The sequence below is a fragment of the Neoarius graeffei genome, chromosome 23 (assembly GCF_027579695.1).
Source record: "Neoarius graeffei isolate fNeoGra1 chromosome 23, fNeoGra1.pri, whole genome shotgun sequence".
NCBI classification, from domain to species: domain Eukaryota; kingdom Metazoa; phylum Chordata; class Actinopteri; order Siluriformes; family Ariidae; genus Neoarius; species Neoarius graeffei.
In genome coordinates this window covers 52,602,970-52,624,267 of record NC_083591.1, presented here as the reverse complement: position 1 = coordinate 52,624,267, position 21,298 = coordinate 52,602,970, and the positions used below count along the sequence as shown (strand labels likewise).

Below are 21,298 nucleotides of genomic sequence, written 5' to 3'. Positions count from 1 at the left end.
TGGACCCTTCTCAGGACTGTAATTATCCTCTGGTTGGTCATCACTGGATTTTATATACATTTGGTTGCCAGATGTTTCTCAACCCAACAATGACTTACAGCCTGGGTTCGAGCCCCGTGGCCGGTGAGGGCCTTTCTGTGCGGAGTTTGCATGTTCTCCCCGTGTCTGCGTGGGTTTCCTCCGGGTGCTCCGGTTTCCCCCACAGTCCAAAGACATGCAGGTTAGGTTAACTGGTGACTCTAAATTGACCGTAGGTGTGAATGTGAGTGTGAATGGTTGTCTGTGTCTATGTGTCAGCCCTGTGATGACCTGGCGACTTGTCCAGGGTGTACCCCGCCTTTCGCCCGTAGTCAGCTGGGATAGGCTCCAGCTTGCCTGCGACCCTGTAGGACAGGATAAAGCGGCTAGAGATAACGAGATTGTTTAAAATGTTACTTTTCAAAGGGGGTGTACTCATTTACGCTGAGCACTGTAATATTACATATATATACACAGTACCAGTCAAAAGTTTGGAAACACCTTCAAATTCGATGGTTTTTTTCCTACATTGTAGAACAAATACTGAACTCATCAAAACTATGAAATAACACACGGAATTATATGGTAAACAAACAAAAAAAAGTGTTAAAACAATGTTTCATCTTTTAGATTCTTTATAGTCGTCACTATTTACTTTGATAACAGCTTTGCACACTATAGAGATCTTGCATGTGACGTCACAGCCGATCCAGATTGTGACAGACGCCATCGTGTCAGTCAAACGCCATATTCCGCCTTCTACTTCTACTTTTACCTTTTCTTCTGGAAAACCCTACTATATACAATTCTACTACAACGGCTGCGGCTACAAGCTCTCCCTACCTGTGCACGGTTTTTATGTTTTTTGTGTGTATTTTTGCGTGTTGTTCGTCTGTACCGGACTTCAATATCCACTACAACCGTATGGACTTACTGGACATTGGTTTCCAGCAGAAAATGATGGTTTGTAGCGATTTCCATCGCATGCACAACATTCCGGACGAGAAAAAAAAAAAAAAAAACATTCCGGACGAGACCAGATTGCGAGACCAGCGGGGTCTCCATGGATTGTTATCGGAAGCAAAGCGAAGGAGGCGGCGCCGGGAGCTGAAGCAAAAGCGAGGCTACAGGCAGAGCCGGCCTGTTGACTAAGCTCAGAAAACAGCTACTCAAACCTCCACTGCCAAGCCTCTACCTCTCCAACGCCAGATCCATGTAAACAACACGGACGATTTGGAATTACCTTATTCTATAATCGGCTGGTCAGTGCTATACTCAATACTTAAGTGACTTACCCATCCAGTGAGGATCATTTTCTTGCTTACAAGATGCCACATCTGAGTCGCTGACAAACCCTGAATTTCTGTAAAGATAACTGTGCAGAGATTTCTAAGCACGCAGTGCTTCACCACTGAACAGCGAGGGAAAGTTGATGAGGTAATCATACACGTCCGGGTATTCCGCTGGCAGTTCAAAATCCGGTCGTGAAAACTCCGTCCGGTAAGCCATAAGGGTCACAAATCTGTAGATCATTTATTTTAAACGTATATCTAGTTATCTGTTCATTAGAAAAATGAGCCGTGTAGTCCGTCGGTTGAAATTGATCCATTCTGTACACGAGTGCAGCAGTATTCAGCGGTGTTTTTGACCGACACGATGGCGGTTGTGTACTTTCCAGTCACGTGACTGCAAGATCTCTGAGGTCGTCACCTGGAATGCTTCTCAATTAACAGGCGTGTCTCGTCAAAAATAGAATTTCTTGCCTTCTTAATGCATTTGACACCATCAACCAGTAAAGAGTAAATAATAAAAATACAGTAAATAGCCCTGTTCGACAACTGTAGTAATCCATATTATGTCAAGAACCACTCAACTAAGTAAAGAGAAGCAACAGTCAGTCATTACTTTAAGACATGAAGTGTCTTTTAGTTAATTAAAATAAAGAAAAAACATCGAATTTGAAAAAGTGTTTCCAAACTTTTGACTGGTACTGTATATATCAAATAAAAATGTTTTTTATTCTTTGGAGGTTTGAGTAGTTTTTATATTTTGTCCTCGGTTGGTTCAGCAACACACGCTGCCATTTTGTTTTTCTCTACTCACGGTATATGAGCTGATAGCCTAGTAGTAGAGTAGCCAATCAATCAGAGTGTGTGATTGCTCATATCCAGTGAATATGGATAGAATAATAGTAGTTATATACAGACAAAGAGCAGCTCCATGCAGGTTTTCAAAACTCTTAATCTTTGTTCAGTCAACACCTACTGATTTATGATACTATGAAATAAGTCTTCACGATTAGCACTGAAGTGGAAGAAATTTCCCCAAACTGTAAAAGCAACTATGTTAGAAACCCCCCTGAAACGTTTCTGTCGGATCTGGAAGTGCTTTAAATCCGGACCAAATGATTAAATGGTATTTGTTGCCATTAACCCTTTGATGCAAAACATGGGTCAAAAGTGACCCGGCTGAGTTTTTATCTTCTATATCTTTGCAATAAATTAATTCCATCATTCAGTATTCAAGGTATTCCTCAATTAACCTGTTTTTGATCATCATACATCCTTATTTTATTTTTTCCTTTCTTACTTTTTGAATAAAACCCCTTTTTGTATCACTACCCTTCTAATGCACAACATGGGTCAAAAACGACCTGCATTCATTTTCCAGGTTATTTCATGTATGTCTGAGTGTTTCTATGATCTACTTTTGAAATAAATTCATTTTGTCATTTACTTTTCCAAATATGCAGTAAATATCTTGTTTTTGTTTAGCACAAATCATTTTTATTTTTCCTTTCTTAAGTTATGAACAAGCACAGCTTTTGTAATTCTACATCAAGTTTACACACATGGGTCAGAACCGACCCGCATGCATTTACTCCAGCGTTTGGTGGGAACTGTGAATTGTGCTTGTGTCAGACATTTCACAGCTCAGCACAGCGCCCTTTGCCCATCTAATACATGGAAGTAATGTTTTTCAATTGTTCTAACATTACCTTAGAAAAAAACTGATTATGTTTAGGTTCCCTTGAGAGTGAGTAGATTACTTGTCAGAAAGTTACAAGTAATTACTATTAGCTACCGAGCTGTTGACATATTCTACTTTAGTTAGCTAATTTTATTGTAGTTGGCTTAGCTAACTACATAGTTAATAAATAAATAACTGGCCCCATTTACTGCTTAAGTAATTACTTGAAACAAATTATTATTATTATAGTATTAAGACATTTAATTGTAAATCACACTTGGATGACCCATGTGTAGTAATATAAAAAGTATTTTTGTTCATAAAGTAGGAAAGAAAAAATTAAATTAATGATTTGTGGTAATTAAAAAACAAGATATTTAAAGAATACTTGGAATATTCAATCATAAAATAAATTGATTTCAAAAGATAGAGCAAAGAAAAACTCAGTCAGCATGAAATAACCTGGAAAATGAATGCGGGTCATTTTTGACCCATGTTGTGCATTAGAAGGGGTGTGCATATGCTTTGCATCAAAGGGTTAAACTGACACCTACGGTAAAATGACTTGATCTCTGCAGTGATGGTGATGCTGCTGCTTCTTGGTATAAGAAAAGTAATGAGAGAGACAGAGATTGTCTCATGGTGTTAGTTGAATAAAACACGTACACGCCTATAATCACAGGCACACCTGGCAACTCCAAAGACTTCACAGCATCAGAAGGCATACAGAAACCTTTAATTTTTATTTACCACACATTTAAAAAAGTGAACCACACTATACAAATGATATATTTGATAACAGGAAATGATGCCGAGGACACGCCTAAGGACCGGGTCAAACACGCACTGCTTTCCTTGGGATGTGTAGCTAAAACCTTTCCTTTGTTAAAACAGAACTTTCTGGCCATATTACCGCAAACACGCTGCGGCCGTGTTCTTAAATCATCTAATAATAATGTGTTACTTTTCAGTTTTTTTTTTTCTCCTTGTTTTATCCTTTATGACTTTAGTTTAAATGCACATAGGCAGTCTGCATGCAAACCGTAGCAGGTCGGGGTTTTTCAGTAATAGATCGATTTTCAGAGTGAACGTCCAGGTTTATTTACAATAATGAAGTCTGTCCGTCCTGAGCCAGTTCTGGTGAAGCGAGACACTCCAACACGCTCGGGTTGGTTTAAAGGGAAGTCCAGCTCTGCAAACTCCGGCTACGATGATGCACACATGTTAACACGTGGTATTTTTCAGCTTGGCTTTCTTCTTTGCGGGTTTAAATTAAAAAAAAAAAAAAAAAAAAGGAAAAAAAAAATCCTCCTCCGTTCACACATTCCCAACGACATAGGCTGAACGTCAAAAGGAATGATGTTTATTACATTAGGGACAACTTAAAAGAGCACGAGAGATGGAGGGGGGAAGATGAAGGGGGCGAATGAAAAGAAAATGGTTAAGCCAGGTAGCTGTATGTGTCCTTCTCTCCGTCCACTCTCTCCAAATACTCCTTCTCTATCAGAATGTCGATGCATTTCTGGAAGACACAAGACAAGACTCTGATTAAAGCCCTTCTCTCACACACACACACTTTATATTTAAAAGAAAATTCAATATTTATATTGCAGCTATAAACAACTGAGCCTCTCTTTCACTTACAGGAATGGAGACTCCGTCCCATAAAATGTTAAATAAAACATCTCGCAGAAAACTCCACCATATCAATAATATTTTAACCACACAGTATTTAATCTTAAGACTTCTTAAACATCCCCACACAAGTCTCTGTGTACCCTGTTATAGAAATAACGTATTCAAATTAATGCATTATTATTAGGGCTGTCAATCAAAATATTTAAAATCACACTTTTTTTTTTTTAAATTTGTTCTAAATGTACCTTAAAAGGATATTTTTCAAGTTTTTGGGAAGTGGGAGTGCTTGCTTTATGCAAATGTACGTGGCCAGGTCAGGAAGGATAAGACTGGACACAGCAAAAATTATTTTTGTGGGTATTTTATTCCCCCCCTACATGCATAAATCAATAAATAAAGCAGTGTTAACTTTACAATTTTGACTTTAGCACAATTCAGCGTGAACAAAACAATATCGTATTTTCCTCAAGTTCTGTCCTTAACTTCCAGCCTCAAACTATGCGATAAAATAAACTAAAAACAAACTCCGTGACGATTTTTGTGAAATTGTATATGACCCCTGTGTAGCCTCATCCATGGCAAGTGGCGCCACCTGGTGAACAATTCTTGTTGGAATGCGTCTTTAGAGTCTTCTGGTAGCCTAGTAAACTAGACCCAACCGCCTAGCGGCCAAAAATATTTTTGCCTAGCGAATGGGTCTAGCCTCGCACCATATAAACAAAAACACCCTGGGCATCAAATCGTGCCCGCCAATCACAACGCAAGGTTTTTGTTTGGATTCTTTGGGCGGGCTTTTGCAGGAGTGACGACAAAGCTGCGCGACGCTGGAGAAAGCGCAACAGGAAAGATGGCTACCGCTAGTGAACAGCGCACGTTTGACTCCGCTTTGGAATCAGTTTTAGAAGAATTAGACTTGGAGTTTTCGTTGAAACATGAGCAGGAAGAGGCTCTCCGCTCATTCCTTTTCAAGAAGGACGTTTTCGCTGTTTTGCCGACCGGCTATGGCAAAAGTCTGATCTACCAGCTGGCTCCGCTCGTAGCCAAAAGGATGGGGCTAGTTTGTGCAGTACGAAGAATTAATAAAAAGCTTTGAAACATTACTTTTTGATTGTTTCTTATTTTCCCGTTATTTTAAATTTAAGGGAAATTATTTCACCAAACACCACTAAATAAAAACTCTCAAACAGTTTAAGCAAACCCTTGAGAAACACTTGAAAAAAATAAGAGTGTATGTTAAGTATGTGGTACAAACTCCAAACTTGTGGTCATTATCTCCAAACTTCTTAATATCTAGAACCTGTTTATTAATTAATACGCATTTTGAAAAATTATTTATTTCAAGGCCTCCCCCACTGCTTTCTGTCGCTCTGACTACGTCACAGTCACTGTTGCGCTGATTGGTCAGAGCGTTGGCCTATACGCACAGAGACAGTTTGAAAGACAGCGGTTTGTTCCTCCCACCCCCTTCGGAAATGTCTACGGATCGAGGCCAGACTAAATATTCACATTCAGTCTGGCTTGCCAGGCTACTCTTCTGGATGAGTTTCGGTGAAAAATATTCACATTTAGTCTGGCTTGCCAGGCTAGTCTTCTAGATGAGTTTCGGTGAAAACGTCCTAGCAGTTCACGAAGAGTAGCGTTTAATATGACGAGTCAAGCAAAAATTTCAGACGCCCATACAATCATAAATATAACAGGTGGTGCCACCATCTTGACAACTTTTATACACACCCACCTGGGGAACATTCCATACGAGTTTGATTAAAATCTGATCACTCCTGTAGGAGGAGTAGCGATTTTCATGACCCCTCTTGTAGCCTCATCCATGGCAGGTGGCGCCACCCGGTGAACAATTCTTGTTGGAACGTGTCTTTAGAGTCTTCTGGGTGAGTTTCAGTGAAAATGTCCTCGCAGTTCACAAAGAATAGCGTTTAAAGTGACGAGTCACACAAAATCTTCCAAATGACCATAAAATTGTGAATATGACAGGTGGCGCCACCATCTTGATAACGTTTATGCACACTCACCTGGGGAACACTGTGTGAGAGTTTGATTGAAATCTGATCACTCCTGTAAGAGGAGTAGCGATTTTCGTGACGCCACCTGGTGAACAATTCTTGTTGGAACGTGTCTTTAGAGTCTTCTGGGTGAGCTTCAGTGAAAACGTCCCAGCAGTTTACGAAGAGTAGCGTTTAATGTGACGAGTCACCCAAAAATTTCAGACGCCCATACAATCATAAATACGACAGGTGGCGCCACCATCTTGACAACTTTTATACATACCTACCTGGGGAACATTCCCTATGAGTTTGATCAAAATCTGATCACTCCTGTAGGAGGAGTAGCGATTTTTGTGACCCCTCTGTAGCCTCATCCGTGGCAGGTGGCGCCACCCGGTGAACAATTCTTGTTGGAACGTGTCTTTAGAGTCTTCTGGGTGAGTTTCAGTGAAAATGTCCTCGCAGTTCACAAAGAATAGCGTTTAAAGTGATGAGTCACACAAAATTTTCCAAACGCCCATAAAATTGTAAATATGACAGGTGGCGCCACCATCTTGACAACTTTTATGCACACTCACCTGGGGAACACTGTGTGAGAGTTTGATCGAAATCTGATCACTCCTGTAGGAGGAGTAGCGATTTTTGTAAATTGGGGACGGACGGATGACACGTGATTGCATAGCCTCATCCGGCCCAGCCTACGGTCGGATGAGCTAACAAACTCTCTCATGTTCACGCTAGGGTGCAGCCTGCATGCTTCAACACACACACACACCTGGACCTTAACATGTCTTCTTTTCTCCTCTCTGGACCATCAAAAGCATATTTAAACTAACAAACAAACAAACAAACAATCCCTCCACGTTTTACGTAAACAGTCAGAATGCAACAATAAGTTAATTCCGTACATAAGTGCACTTTATCATGACTTACGCCAACCAGCTACGTCACTTCCTAATTTCCTCAACTACAGGGGAGGGTCACAGAATGTTCATGCGTTAATCGCATGTCAAAAAAAAAAAAAAAAAAAAAGGATTGGCGTTAAAAGGAATTTGCAATCACGCGTTAATATCACGTTAACCTCGACAGCCCTAATTAACATACACATCACTTGAATTCTTGAATCACAGCCAGTACGCACTACTGATCAGAGCTGCTGTGATAGAATATTAATCAACACCTTCTGACCAATCAGATTTGGGATTTCAACAGTGCTGTGGTATTTCGTACCTTGATAACAGGAACTCTGGGCTTGAACCTGGAGGAGAGCTGGTTAAGGACCTCAGCCAGGAGCTGCTGGTGCTTCAGCATCTTCCTCATCTTCATGATGCGCACTATGGCGGCCTACACAAGGACACGCATCTGATATTTACTCTCAGACACATCGGTCATTAACGTTAAGGAATAAACAAGTCTTGGTGGTGACGGAGAAAGCAGCGTCTCGGCGTGACCGCTGACCTGTATTAAGAGCTTTCGATCTTCCTCGATGTTTTTGTGAGTGGTTTCCTGCTCTTGTTTCTGTTCCGTCTTCATTGGCACGTTGATGTTCACTCGCAGCTTTTTACTGGACAAGCGAGATGGAGGAAAATGAAGTGAGATGACGTCATTACATTTAAATAAACTGAATTAGACTCAAATATTTTATTACTTAAAATCAGACCGACAATTTAAAGGGCTGATGACATGAACGTGACTCTATGCAATTTCTTAAATAAATTATACAACATGTTAGATTTCTGTTATAATTACGTGAAAAGAAGCTGTTGTTACGCAAATATCCAACTTTTAATTGCACAGCGCAAGAAAACTGGGTCCGTGGCTCGCGGCCATGTTGTGACGTCAGCGGGAGAACACGCTGCGGTTCACTGGCTGTTCTACTCTGGTTCTACTCAATGGAAATGGCGCATGAAAACGCCGGTGAACTCTCTAGTGCTAGCACTTCCTCTTCTGGGAGTCTAGAATTGTGTTGATCTCTTCCGAATAGAATCTATGATAGCCTACCCTCTTTACCCTTTGCCTCTCGTTGCTAGGCGGCAGTTACATGAAAGCCGCAAGCTTTCACAAGCAAATACATGACTGATATCACGCCGACTTTATGATTACATTTATGATTATCATGTAGAATCTATAGCTCTACGTACCTTTATCTTATGTCATTTCACAACACATGTTCTGACAGGAGGACTGTCTTTGGATCCGGCATAGCTACTAGTACACCCCCTCCGGAATACTGGCAGTGTTGCCAGATTGGGAGGTTTCCCGCCCAGTTTGGTGGGTTTTAAACATATTTTGGGCTGGAAAACTTCAGCAGTATCTGACAACAGATACTGCTGACGTTTTCCAGCCCAAAACGTGTTCAAAACCCACCAAAATGCACTCGAAACCGCTCAACTGGGCAGAAAACCTCCCAATCTGGCAACACTGTGTAGGCACTGCTGATGGTAGCAGCACACGTTTGTGCTGAACTGAACACCCAAGAGATTCCTTTAAGCTGGGAAGGGTGTCAAAACAATCCAAATCGAAGTGTTCAGAGCACAGGACGGATGTTGGTGAGGGCTCCCACTTGTCACGAGTGCGCCTGACTTGCTTCACCCACTTCGCATGCAGCTCGGGATCTCTGGGAAACTTGAATAAACTTACCCCATCCTTGTAGGTTTTGGAGCAAAAGCCGGCAACACAACGCGAAGGCATAATATCTATCTATCTATCTATCTATCTATCTATCTATCTATATAAATATATATATATATAATAATGTATAATAATGTCTAATAAAAATACTAATAATGACAAACTGAACACCTGTCGCATTGACAACAAACTGGTAAGTGAGGAGGAAGGTTCTTTCGCTGACGTCATATAGCTCCTCCTCCTTCGTCTCCTGGGTGCTGCAGCCCCGTCAAATTTGCCCAAATAGCCGCGTTTTTTATCATAACTTGTAAAATAGGCGCCTTCGTGAATTAATATATGGATCATCGGGAATTACTTTTTATGTTATAAAACATCGCCAAAGATATCAAAAACGTGCCATCAGCACTTTAAACATTTGAATTGACAGCTTAAGATTTAATGCAATAACAATAAATAGCAATTAGCTACCAAGTCCATCATGTTCACAATTTTAGGTTCAATAATTTAAAAATACTATTAATTCCGATTAAAACAGCGAACAACGACTTACTTCTTATAACCCAGGTAGAGTTTTATGAGCGTGTCTGGTTTAAACTCCACCTCGTCCACGTTAGCGTTCTCATCCTCCAGGACCTGCATCATGACGACACGCATCAACACTACAGTCAGTATGCAAGAGACACGGCACCGCTGCGGTGCATCATGCTCATGTTGCTTATTCCTGCTAATAGATTTGAAGCAGTCAAAAACTGGGTTTCAACAGGATTCAGTCGAGAAAAATGTCACTTACCAGCAATTTGGACTTCAACAAAATTTGTAGAACCTGTACCAAAATGTCCTGCAATAAAAAAAAAAAAAAAATTTTTTTTTTTTTTAAAATATTACTTTTTGGTGTTTAAAGCAGATACGCAGAACCATGGTCTCACTTTTGTTTATAAATGACTTGAGACCTCAAGAATGGCACAGGAATAGTTTTAAGCGTTAACAATAAATCTAATATAGTAATTTTTATGATTAAAGTGATTTATATAGGTAGCGGTCTGAGTGAATGACCTTGACGTCCGTAATGTCACAGCAGGAAGTCTATCGGTCTCATCGCCATTTCCGCTATACTAAAACACAGCTGACTGCAACTCCGATCCTCCATTTTGAGCTAATTTATCACCATGCCACGTAGATGTGTTGCTGGCGGGTGCAGCAACACGACAGAAGGCGGATTTACGTTGCATTCAAGGCCCAAGAACGTTCAAACTGCAAAGATTTGGACGCGTTTTGCGAGAAGTTCATGGACACATTGGGCGGCTATGAAGTGGTCTCTCCTCTGCTCTGCACATTTTACTGAAGACTCATACGAGACCTCTGATCTGTTGAGGACTGTTGGCTATAAGCCCGTATTGAAAGAGGGTGCAGTACCAACAATTAAAGAAAACTACAAGAAAAGGAAAAGTATTTATTTATTTTTTTAAAAAGGAAAGTTCAGTTGCACCAGTCCTCCTGGAGTGAGCTGAGGGTTGTTGCTAAAACCCGGGATGGAACGGGACAGGACATATCGCTCAGGTGGTGACCTCGCCGCAATTGTTGCTAAAACCAGTGATGTCCCATTCTGTCCCGGGTTTTAGCAATTGCCTGAGCCGAGCAGTAATGGCGGAGTACACAGTATGGAGAAAGAGGGGACCAGCTGTCTGATTTCTAAACTGGATATTGCTGCCATCTCGCCCTTACGTGGAAGAAGCGAGTGAACGGAGAACTGAAAGTCAAATTGTTTCAAAACAATCGGCCACAAGGTCAGCCTTCAAGAAGCGAGAACACAGACGGGTAAGATGCGACTCTCATTTGGATACAAAACAACACGTTTACCTGCATTTAGATTAATCCATGTAACTTGTATTGTGTGTTTAAGTTCCCGGTATGAGATTATTTAATTTGCTTCAGAATGTGATTGTCTCAGTTCATCTGATTATTTAATTAGACTTTTACGTTTTATCAGTGAAAATGCATGCATGTACATGTATGCTGCATAAGTTATAACGCCTATCCTGTTTTAATGAGAGTCAACCCACAATCAGTGAAGTCAAATCAGTCTTAGTTGAGCAAGTCGGTAACGCTATTTCTTACTTTCACCATAAATTTTTATTTATATGACTTTGGTCTATAGCTGTAAAAGGCCTCGGCCTTAAAACCGGTTAACGCTGTGATGTCACGCGCTCAGGGCTGGTTGGCTCAGCGGGGCAGCTCGAACGCCAACTTTGCGTTCAATTTTAACTCTCAAAAATATATTTTTTTAAATTCCCATTTATGCAGCATACAAGAGCCAAGGATGGAGATACTATCCACTCAGAAATTTATTTAAACATAAAAGGGTCTGTGTATCTGCTTTAAAGAGGTCTCAAACATGCTTTGTGAAGGTGGTGTGGTCATTGCTACTCACTATTTTGATTTGCGTGCTGTCAGTCAACTGCTGGACCGTGTACACGTCCTCAGTGTTGTACTGTAGGAGGATGGCCATCTGAAACGTTGAAGCCTACACACACAAAATGAAAAGTGCTCAAAAGCAAAGGCCTTAACTTCCTGTCTGTGATCATGATTGTCTACAGCTGGTAAATCATCTGTGTTAACATCAATGTGGTTTGTTTGACAAGTACAAGTTACTGGGAGGTGTAGCCACTTTGCTGGAATATCTCCAGTATTTTTTTCCCCCCTGATGAATAACTTTTGGTAAATTAAAAAAATAGGTAGCCTATGGGTCCATGTGGCCAAGTCAAAAAGTTCTAAGACAAATTGAAAAAAACTTTATGTATGAAAATAACAAAAGCTATTTCTCTACATATCCTCCATTTAAGTCTAAACACTTCTGCAAGCAGTGTTTCTATCAGAGAATTCCTTCTTTGTACAACCCCGATTCCAAAAAAGTTGGGACAAAGTACAAATTGTAAATAAAAACGGAATGCAATAATTTACAAATCTCAAAAACTGATATTGTATTCACAATAGAACATAGACAACATATCAAATGTCGAAAGTGAGACATTTTGAAATTTCATGCCAAATATTGGCTCATTTGAAATTTCATGACAGCAACACATCTCAAAAAAGTTGGGACAGGGGCAATAAGAGGCTGGAAAAGTTAAAGGTACAAAAAAGGAACAGCTGGAGGACCAAATTGCAACTCATTAGGTCAATTGGCAATAGGTCATTAACATGAATGGGTATAAAAAGAGCATCTTGGAGTGGCAGCGGCTCTCAGAAGTAAAGATGGGAAGAGGATCACCAATCCCCCTAATTCTGCGCCGACAAATAGTGGAGCAATATCAGAAAGGAGTTCGACAGTGTAAAATTGCAAAGAGTTTGAACATATCATCATTGACAGTGCAGAATATCATCAAAAGATTCAGAGAATCTGGAAGAATCTCTGTGCGTAAGGGTCAAGGCCGGAAAACCATACTGGGTGCCCGTGATCTTCGGGCCCTTAGACGGCACTGCATCACATACAGGCATGCTTCTGTATTGGAAATCACAAAATGGGCTCAGGAATATTTCCAGAGAACATTATCTGTGAACACAATTCACCGTGCCATCCGCCGTTGCCAGCTAAAACTCTATAGTTCAAAGAAGAAGCCGTATCTAAACATGATCCAGAAGCGCAGACGTCTTCTCTGGGCCAAGGCTCATTTAAAATGGACTGTGGCAAAGTGGAAAACTGTTCTGTGGTCAGACGAATCAAAATTTGAAGTTCTTTATGGAAATCAGGGACGCCGTGTCATTCGGACTAAAGAGGAGAAGGACGACCCAAGTTGTTATCAGCGCTCAGTTCAGAAGCCTGCATCTCTGATGGTATGGGGTTGCATTAGAGCGTGTGGCATGGGCAGCTTACACATCTGGAAAGACACCATCAATGCTGAAAGGTATATCCAGGTTCTAGAGCAACATATGCTCCCATCCAGATGACGTCTCTTTCAGGGAAGACCTTGCATTTTCCAACATGACAATGCCAAACCACATACTGCATCAGTTACAGCATCATGGCTACGTAGAAGAAGGGTCCGGGTACTGAACTGGCCAGCCTGCAGTCCAGATCTTTCACCCATAGAAAACATTTGGCGCATCATAAAACGGAAGATACGACAAAAAAGACCTAAGACAGTTGAGCAACTAGAATCCTACATTAGACAAGAATGGGTTAACATTCCTATCCCTAAACTTGAGCAACTTGTCTCCTCAGTCCCCAGACGTTTACAGACTGTTGTAAAGAGAAAAGGGGATGTCTCACAGTGGGAAACATGGCCTTGTCCCAACTTTTTTGAGATGTGTTGTTGTCATGAAATTTAAAATCACCTAATTTTTCTCTTTAAATGATACATTTTCTCAGTTTAAACATTTGATATGGCATCTATGTTCTATTCTGAATAAAATATGGAATTTTGAAACTTCCACATCATTGCATTCCGTTTTTATTTACAATTTGTACTTTGTCCCAACTTTTTTGGAATCGGAGTTGTAGAATTCTGGGGGGGGGGATGTCATTCACACCTTTTGAAATTATAACACCTGTCTTAAAACTTTCTGACTTACCCTCGTACAGTGCTGTGAACTAGATCTATTTTCAAAATAGTAAGAAAGCACTTGTTTATTAATTGCCTTAGCTAAAACATCTGCCAAAAGCTTAAAAAAAAACAAAAAAAAACACAAACACAACTTACAAAACATTTCATTTGACCTTTCAGAAGAACCAAACTAAAGCTGTGATGAGTCAATTTTCTTAAAATAAGCCCCACTTACTTGATATCGAATCAGTAGCCTTGGCGAACCATGAGGTGAATTCCATTTGTCTTTTTATCTGCCGATTATCTTCCGATACTACGAAGTTATAACGAGGTTTCTCTTATTTCGGTTCTGGTTCTGAAGTTTATCAAGAAACAGAACGGGTAATCGAACTTGATCAGGATAAGTGCTAACTGGTTACGAAGTTTTGCTATTATTACACTCATTCTTACACTCGTTCTTGTGTACCTTTGATAACGTGAGATCAACTGTTCATATCAAGAGATCACGAGTCGCCGTTCTGGTGATTGCAATGCTTATGCGCAGTGCGCTATTGTTACACTCATTCTTACAACACGATGATAACACGAGATCACGATTTGCCATTCTGGTGACTGTAATCCTTATGCGGATGCGCAGTGCGTGATTGTTACACTCTTACAGCACGAGGACATGAAACCTGCGACGGATAACGTCGTAGGCGCCCAAATTAAGGTCAAGCGCCCAAAATATGCTACCAAAAGTAAAAAAAAAAAATGTTGATTGAGAGCAATTCCAGCGTTATGGACGTGACACTTGAACTCAAAATGGCAACAAATGACCCAGTGCATGTTTTATTGTCTCCCAGTATTTAAACAGGTGTTGCATATTTTAAGGCTGTACCATCCTGGAGAAGTGATAGAACAAGAACAATTCCCATAGTACATCTAGGGCATGCCAGAAAACGCCAATAAAAGATGCGTTATGGATGTGACAGAAAAATATCACTTTTCTTGGGTGACTGTACATTTTTATCAAACTCTGTGAAATTGTAAACCTAATGTCGAAATGGAGATATCCGTTTGATAGAGGGGTCCAAGGTGAATATTAAAAAATCTTTGTTTAAAATATTTTGTATTTCATGCAGAGTTTCGGAAGGAAAAGTCAGCGTTATGGATGTGACAAAATTCCGTTATGGATGTGACGTGTCTGAAATAGACATGGCATATGTTTAGAAAATCAGCAATTTAACCCCCATAACCCTTTGAAAAACTCTCTAAATATCAGCTAAAACTATCAAAGTTCTTAAATAATATTTAGGATGGCTATTGTTTTGCTGTTTTGTGGATTTTAGCATACATTTCTGTGGCTTGTGGCAATAATATAGAATTGTACATGATCAAAGTTGATTTTAGCTTGGGTTTTACATTATAAGAAAGAAAGACTGACAGTGACATTAGGTTGGTTACAAACTGGTTCAACTTATTCACATCTGTAAAATACAGGCCTAGGTGATATCTCTGGGAGTGGTTTTGATGTATTACATGTTGCTTTATTTTTGCATGGTGAGGTTGACATTTACATGGAATTGTCCTTAAATAAACTTGGCTGCATAAAACGCAATGTCTTGACTTTCTTCTTTAAAGGTCCCATGGCATGGTGGTTTGTTGATGCTTTAAACGGGCTCGTGGAGGTTTCCGGATGTTATATCCGCAGCCTTTCTCAAAATGAACCCTCGGCACGTAAATATAGCCTCCTGGGAGAAAGCCCCATTTCAGCGCTTTTCCCAGTGCGTCGTTTTGCTAATGAGAAGCAGGAGGCGGGGAAGGGTAGAGGGTGGGGGCGGGCCATAGGGGGAGGGGGAAGGGCTTGACCAAGCTGCGCGCACACATACTTGCTGCTATCAGTGCCTGTAGCCACGCTGCTAAGACAAAACCCCGTTCTCCCTCGGACTCCTTTCGTAAACTCAACGTGACACAGAGAACAGAGAGTGAGAGTGTTCGGAGTGGTAGTTTACGAACGTATAATACCCTAGGCTTGAACATGCACTCCATAACCAAAGAGGATAGAAGCAGCAACATAGCGCTTATCCAACAGAAGACATGCATTGCGGAGCAATAGTCAAACATAAGCTCATAAGTTACAGTCAATTTCCAGACTAAACTCAGTTTAACAGAGCATGCTGCATGCTCTTTAGTTTTGTAGCGCAGATTACCTGGCTAACTGCAGGAAGCGGTTAGCTGCACAGCTAATGTAGCCATTGCTAGGCTAACGCACCGATTTTAAAACACGGCAAAACGACTTAACAGTTCTACACTTACTTGTTCGGTGTTTGTGGCTGATGCGGCAGGGATGCTTGGTACGGACCCAGGCTTCAGTGACAGTTGATGTGCAAAACCTGCCCTGTACTGTCCCAAGTTGTGGAAACATTCCTCAGGAAAATGCTTCCGACAAACATACACCGTCTTAGGTAGACTCGACGGCGTATTATTGGAGTAAATAAAATTAAGCCACTGCGTCTTCAGGGGCTCTCCCGTCGGCAGTAAAAACAGACTCTTTTCTGTGTTGTCACATCCATGTACAGCGCAATTTCCATGTTTCGCTCGCTTAGGTGATGCCATGTTGTTGTGTCCTCTATGGTCTCCTCACTACAACTGGGCGGGGCAATCCATACAGTGGGTGGGAATCCAGAGGGGGGGGCGGGGGGGGGGCGGGGATCATCTCCCTTGCTGACGTAGTAAAGGGAAGAGCTTATCAACGCGCCGTTTTGACGCGCCATTCTCAAATGTTGGGCATAGTTTGGTTTACACATTATGAAATTTCTAGCCACTGGGGTGACTTAAGAAGGTCAGAGGAACTCATTTTAACGTTAAAAAACCTCAGAAAGTGAAAATTTCATGCCATGGGACCTTTAAAAAAAAAAAAAACACCAAAATTAGCGAGAATTAGCATGTATTTCTCGTAAACGATGCGAAATCCGCACCATTCTAATGTTGTTCCAGGTTTGTCGAACTAGCCGTAAGCCTCGTGCAGAGCACGAATTCTCCATCAGCGGCGATCGGCATGCCATGATTTCGTGGAGGAATGAGACTCGCATACTAATGACCAGAGCGAGATTTCCACATTAGGTAAATCTTCTTCTTTTATATTGGTTTACGGCGGTTGGCAAACCACTTTTAGGTGCATTACCACCACCTTCTGGACTGGAGCATGAACCAGAATGTTTACTGCCCTATTGTGTGAAATTCTCCTAATAATTCCTGCATCACTTAAAAACAGCCTGATATCCCACATGATCTGACCTCAACTGCAATATCTCTGATACCTTGCGTCATATGATTTAAATCAGGTAAAAGACTGAATAAAAGAAAGCTATTCAGATACAGCTTGCATCTTAAATCCACACAGTTGTGCAAGTGTTGGTGGAATCAGTGACTTGGAGCTTGGTCCTCTTGTTGACGATAGTCTCCGACACTGGCCTTTCATTTAAACTAAGATCTTTTACCCGACTACATACCGTGAATTGCACGGCCAGTTCTTGTGATGCGGCTGAAAAACCTTTTGTGTCGCAGGTCTGCTACAGGTTTGTCTCCTTGATGGCAACCGTGCAGAACTTGCTTTTTCATTCACAGGCTCCTTTCCTCCAGGCTCTCCTCAGGCCCCAACACATCTTTTAAATACTAACTAACTAACTGTATTCAAATTATTTCTGTCATGTACATCAAAAGGGATTAATTTTGCGATAAAGGTAAAAATAACATTCATAGATTTCTTTCTTTATTCATAACTGTGTATCTAAAAAAGCAGCAGCAGCAGGTTTAAACACAGAGCGCTGGTGAAACAGCACTTTGCGTGTACAGAAAAGCCCAAATTACCCTGTATCACGACGGAAAAAGCCCAAATGATGCAATTGAAAGGCCTGGACATAATGGCTACCGTTTCTATATGAGGCAGTAGCCACAAAATTCTGATGTCTCCGTTTCGTCCAGAACGATTTGCACATCCAAAAACGCAGCAAAACCTTCCCATACTGGTCAATAACAACTAACTCGTCTGAATGAAGCCCTACAAGCATGCGTAGTTACCGTTGCTACGGGAGTCACGTGATGGTGCAGAGCTTCTATTTATTTCTGTTGATGAATCTACAGGAAGTGTGTCCTACCTGCAGGGTATATCTGTTCTTGAAGCAGTTGGTGACCAGCTCTCCTTTGGACAGGTGGTAGAGCCAGGTGAGTTTACGGCCGCTGTGTCTGCTGGCGTAGAAGGCTGTGAACCTTTGGTAGCTCCTCTCCAACTGTTTGGAGAGAGCAAGAGAGCCTTCAGAAAACTGTACAATGAAGAAGTTTCTTAGTTCAACATTATCAAGCTCAAGCTCAAACAGGCCCTTCGTAGTTTATTTAAAAAAAAAAAAAGGAGTAGAGCATATGCGTGATTTGGTGTTATGCATTCCCAAGGCGACTCGGTGGAGCTGATAAAATCCTTGGCTGAGAGGAAAACACTCCCGTGGTTGAGGAAATAAACTTGAGAACAAGACAGTAAGCAGTATTTTGATGCCAATGATAACAGACCACCCAGTGGAGGAGTTTATATCGTGTGTGTGTGTGTGTGTGTGTGTGTGTGTGTGGTACCTCAGAAGGCAGCGCAAAAGTGCAGGATTGCTGGAAAGGCCAGGAACCAGAGCTGAGCACCTGGATACTGAAGTCCACTGGGGGAAGGAAGGAGGAGGAGAGAAAAGGAAAAAAAAAATACTCAGATGGGTTAAATCCCAAGATTCCTGATGGTTTTGCAGATATTTTTAAGAAATGTGCTGAAATCCTTGTTGAACATATTCACCTTACAGCCGACATTGTTTTCAGCTGTAGAACTGCCAAACCAGTTTACTAAAGAAAGGGGCGGGACTGTGTAGTCATTTCTAATTTGCATATTTATATTCATATGTGACGCCTCACCGAATCCAGGGACGCATGTCGGCCGAAACGAATCCGAGATAATTGCAAAAGAAGCATTTTTTTTTCGAAATTTGTGATTTTTGTTTTTTTCCATCATGTGCAAGTTGAGATCTTGAAGAATGCAATCAGTATTTCAGATAATAGATTGTTTTGTTGGAAAAGCATACATTTTTTGTTGCAAACTGTCTCGTTTTTGTCAGGACTGTAGCCTGCTGGGGGTGTGTGGGTAAATTACCATATGGGCCATTCACATGATGATTTAAGTCTTTTGTTTTTTTTTTCCGTGAATCAGCTGTATGATCTGAGCTGAGCGCATGGCTACTTAACTGCATACAGGCGTGTGATTTCACTATGGAATGAGTTACTAAACAGAGCGCAGAGGAGCTGAAACACCGCGAAGCAAACAGACACACAGTATTTACATCGGAGATAAACATTTCTAGCAAAAAAAAAAAACGCAACCTCGTTTTCCAGATTGAATGGAATACTTGAATGATCGGATGATACACGGAGCGTTCTAGGATTACATTCCATCGGAGGCATTGGTGTGTGCAAGGCGCCGTTTCTCTTTCTGATGGGGTAAGTTTATTAATCTAAGGCTGTGTGGTTATTTTTGCATGTAACGGAGAGTGTTGTGGTTCGGTTAAGCCTAGGTCACAACCGAACGTACGATTTTTTTGGCCGTGTGATTTTTGGCGTTTCCCAAATCGCTGTGTTTTTTTTTGTTGTTCACGGAGAAAGAAGTGCGTTGGCCGTAAGTTTGTCTTGCAACCTGAAAAAAACGTAAGCGCCCGTAGAGTTTGTTTGACGTGACAAAGAACCTCTGCGGCCGGTCTGCGGCTCGAAAATCAGCACATTACACGCGCGCTCTCGTGCGTTTCATGCGTGCTCTCCGTGTGTTTCTTGCGTTTTTTGCATGTGGACCGGCCGTAGGAGCACGTACGGCCGGTTGTGACCGAGGCTTTACATGAAACTAGCGTTGTGTTAGTTGTGTCATCATCGTGCTCTTTCTTACGGTGTGAGTAATTTTTCAACCACAAAACGTTAAAGTATACTTTAGGACTTATTTTTGTACTTCATAATTGTGTTGGGCATACTTTGCATGGAAGGAAAATTGACGTGGTGATTTGTTTATATGAAAGTAGTATCGTGCTAGCTCGTAGGGGGTAGGGCTTTCCTTAATATCATGCAAATGAGCAGCATTATGTGCCCGCCCTACACCCAGAGTAGCTGAGATGGAAAACTTTGAGGGCGATTTTCTCCCTTTTCTGTTTTAAGAAGTATACACTTTCAAAAGGCCACACATTCTTCAAATATTGCCAGATCTCCACATGGAAGGCATCATTGGAAAGCTTAGAAACTGTACTTTCTGAATCTGTCAATAACTCAAAATGCCCCCGGGGCCGACATGTGTCCCTGGATTCTGTGATCTGCCACATATAATTAGGATTTTTGATATGGGTCAAATATAAAAATCGCTGACTTTTTTTCTGGTGGAACTGCCATGTTAAGCAATTTATTCATTTCAGAAAAAAAAAAAAGATGGTCTTAATATTCAGTTTAACAAAAGCATAAAGACTCTTGAGTGGTGATCTGAGTGAGTGCGCGCGCGTGCGTGTGTGCATACGTACGGTCTAAAGGCTCCGAGTTAGTGAGGTGCTTCTTGAACTGCTCGTTTAGGTCTTTGCTGACACCGATGTCCTGGAACATGCGCTGCAGTTTGGATGTGTACTCAAAGCCGCACGCTTGCTGCAAGAAGACACACGGCCGTGTTCGGTTACGGAAGACTCCCAAATCAAACTGCTAAGAGATCCTGGCATGACTGCGTTGCTGTACTTCGAGACTGCTTGCTGGATTTTTACAGATATCCAAAACATTTTTTTTTCTTTCAGATAACTGTATAAAAGAAATGCTGGCATTAAAGTAAGCTGGAGGAACCTTCAGTTTAGAGATCATGCTGGCCTCGGCATCGTCGCTGGCGCTGTTCTGGTGGACCAGGCGCTTGGCCAGCATTTTCGCATAAAACTTCTGGAACACGTCTTTATCCTCGATGTACTTAAACACCACCATCTGGAGAATGAAATAAAGGAAAAACTGAGTCATTGACAAAACGATGACAAATAAACCCTACGGCTTATTGGCCTTTGCAAAACTAGTGTGGATTTTAAGCTCACGCTTCACGGTGATGCGACTCGCATCGTGTGCTGCTCATGTCCTGAAATCCTTCTGTCTGCTGCACTCCATATATTAACGGAGGAGTGATTCGCTGATGGTAGAATTAACAGTTATTCCACGAAATCGAGTCGTACATGAGCTGATAGCCGACGAGGTGCGTAGCACCGAGTCGGCTATAATCCGTGTACGACGAGATTGAGTGGAATAACTGTTTCCACATTCACTGGATTTTGGAAACAGAGCATTTTTATTTTTTTTTGCAAATTCGATACATAAAAACTTGACACAAAATGTCCGACAAAATAATTTCCGCTTAGAATGTAAACAAAGTGGTGAAAATCACAGGAGCAATTTGTGGAAAAATGTGATGATAATTCTTGAAAAAAAAAAAGTTCTTAC

At 41.2% G+C, this 21,298-nt stretch overlaps 1 protein-coding gene across 2 annotated transcripts in view; it reads right to left on the bottom strand.

Annotated features, from left to right (window-relative positions):
- Positions 1 to 3,705: 3,705 nt before the first annotated feature.
- The window catches only part of cul1a (cullin 1a), a 70,001-nt gene continuing 52,408 nt past the window's right edge, over positions 3,706 to 21,298 (bottom strand). For both annotated transcript variants that reach the window (XM_060906393.1, XM_060906392.1), the window contains 10 exons: positions 20,663 to 20,794; positions 20,356 to 20,473; positions 18,404 to 18,480; positions 17,938 to 18,069; positions 11,686 to 11,778; positions 10,048 to 10,095; positions 9,808 to 9,890; positions 8,085 to 8,190; positions 7,857 to 7,970; positions 3,706 to 4,510 (listed from right to left, as the gene is read on the bottom strand). In XM_060906393.1, the coding sequence (XP_060762376.1) occupies positions 4,430 to 4,510; positions 7,857 to 7,970; positions 8,085 to 8,190; positions 9,808 to 9,890; positions 10,048 to 10,095; positions 11,686 to 11,778; positions 17,938 to 18,069; positions 18,404 to 18,480; positions 20,356 to 20,473; positions 20,663 to 20,794 (984 nt within the window). In that variant the 3' untranslated portion in view covers positions 3,706 to 4,429. The remainder of the gene's footprint in view (positions 4,511 to 7,856; positions 7,971 to 8,084; positions 8,191 to 9,807; positions 9,891 to 10,047; positions 10,096 to 11,685; positions 11,779 to 17,937; positions 18,070 to 18,403; positions 18,481 to 20,355; positions 20,474 to 20,662; positions 20,795 to 21,298) is intronic.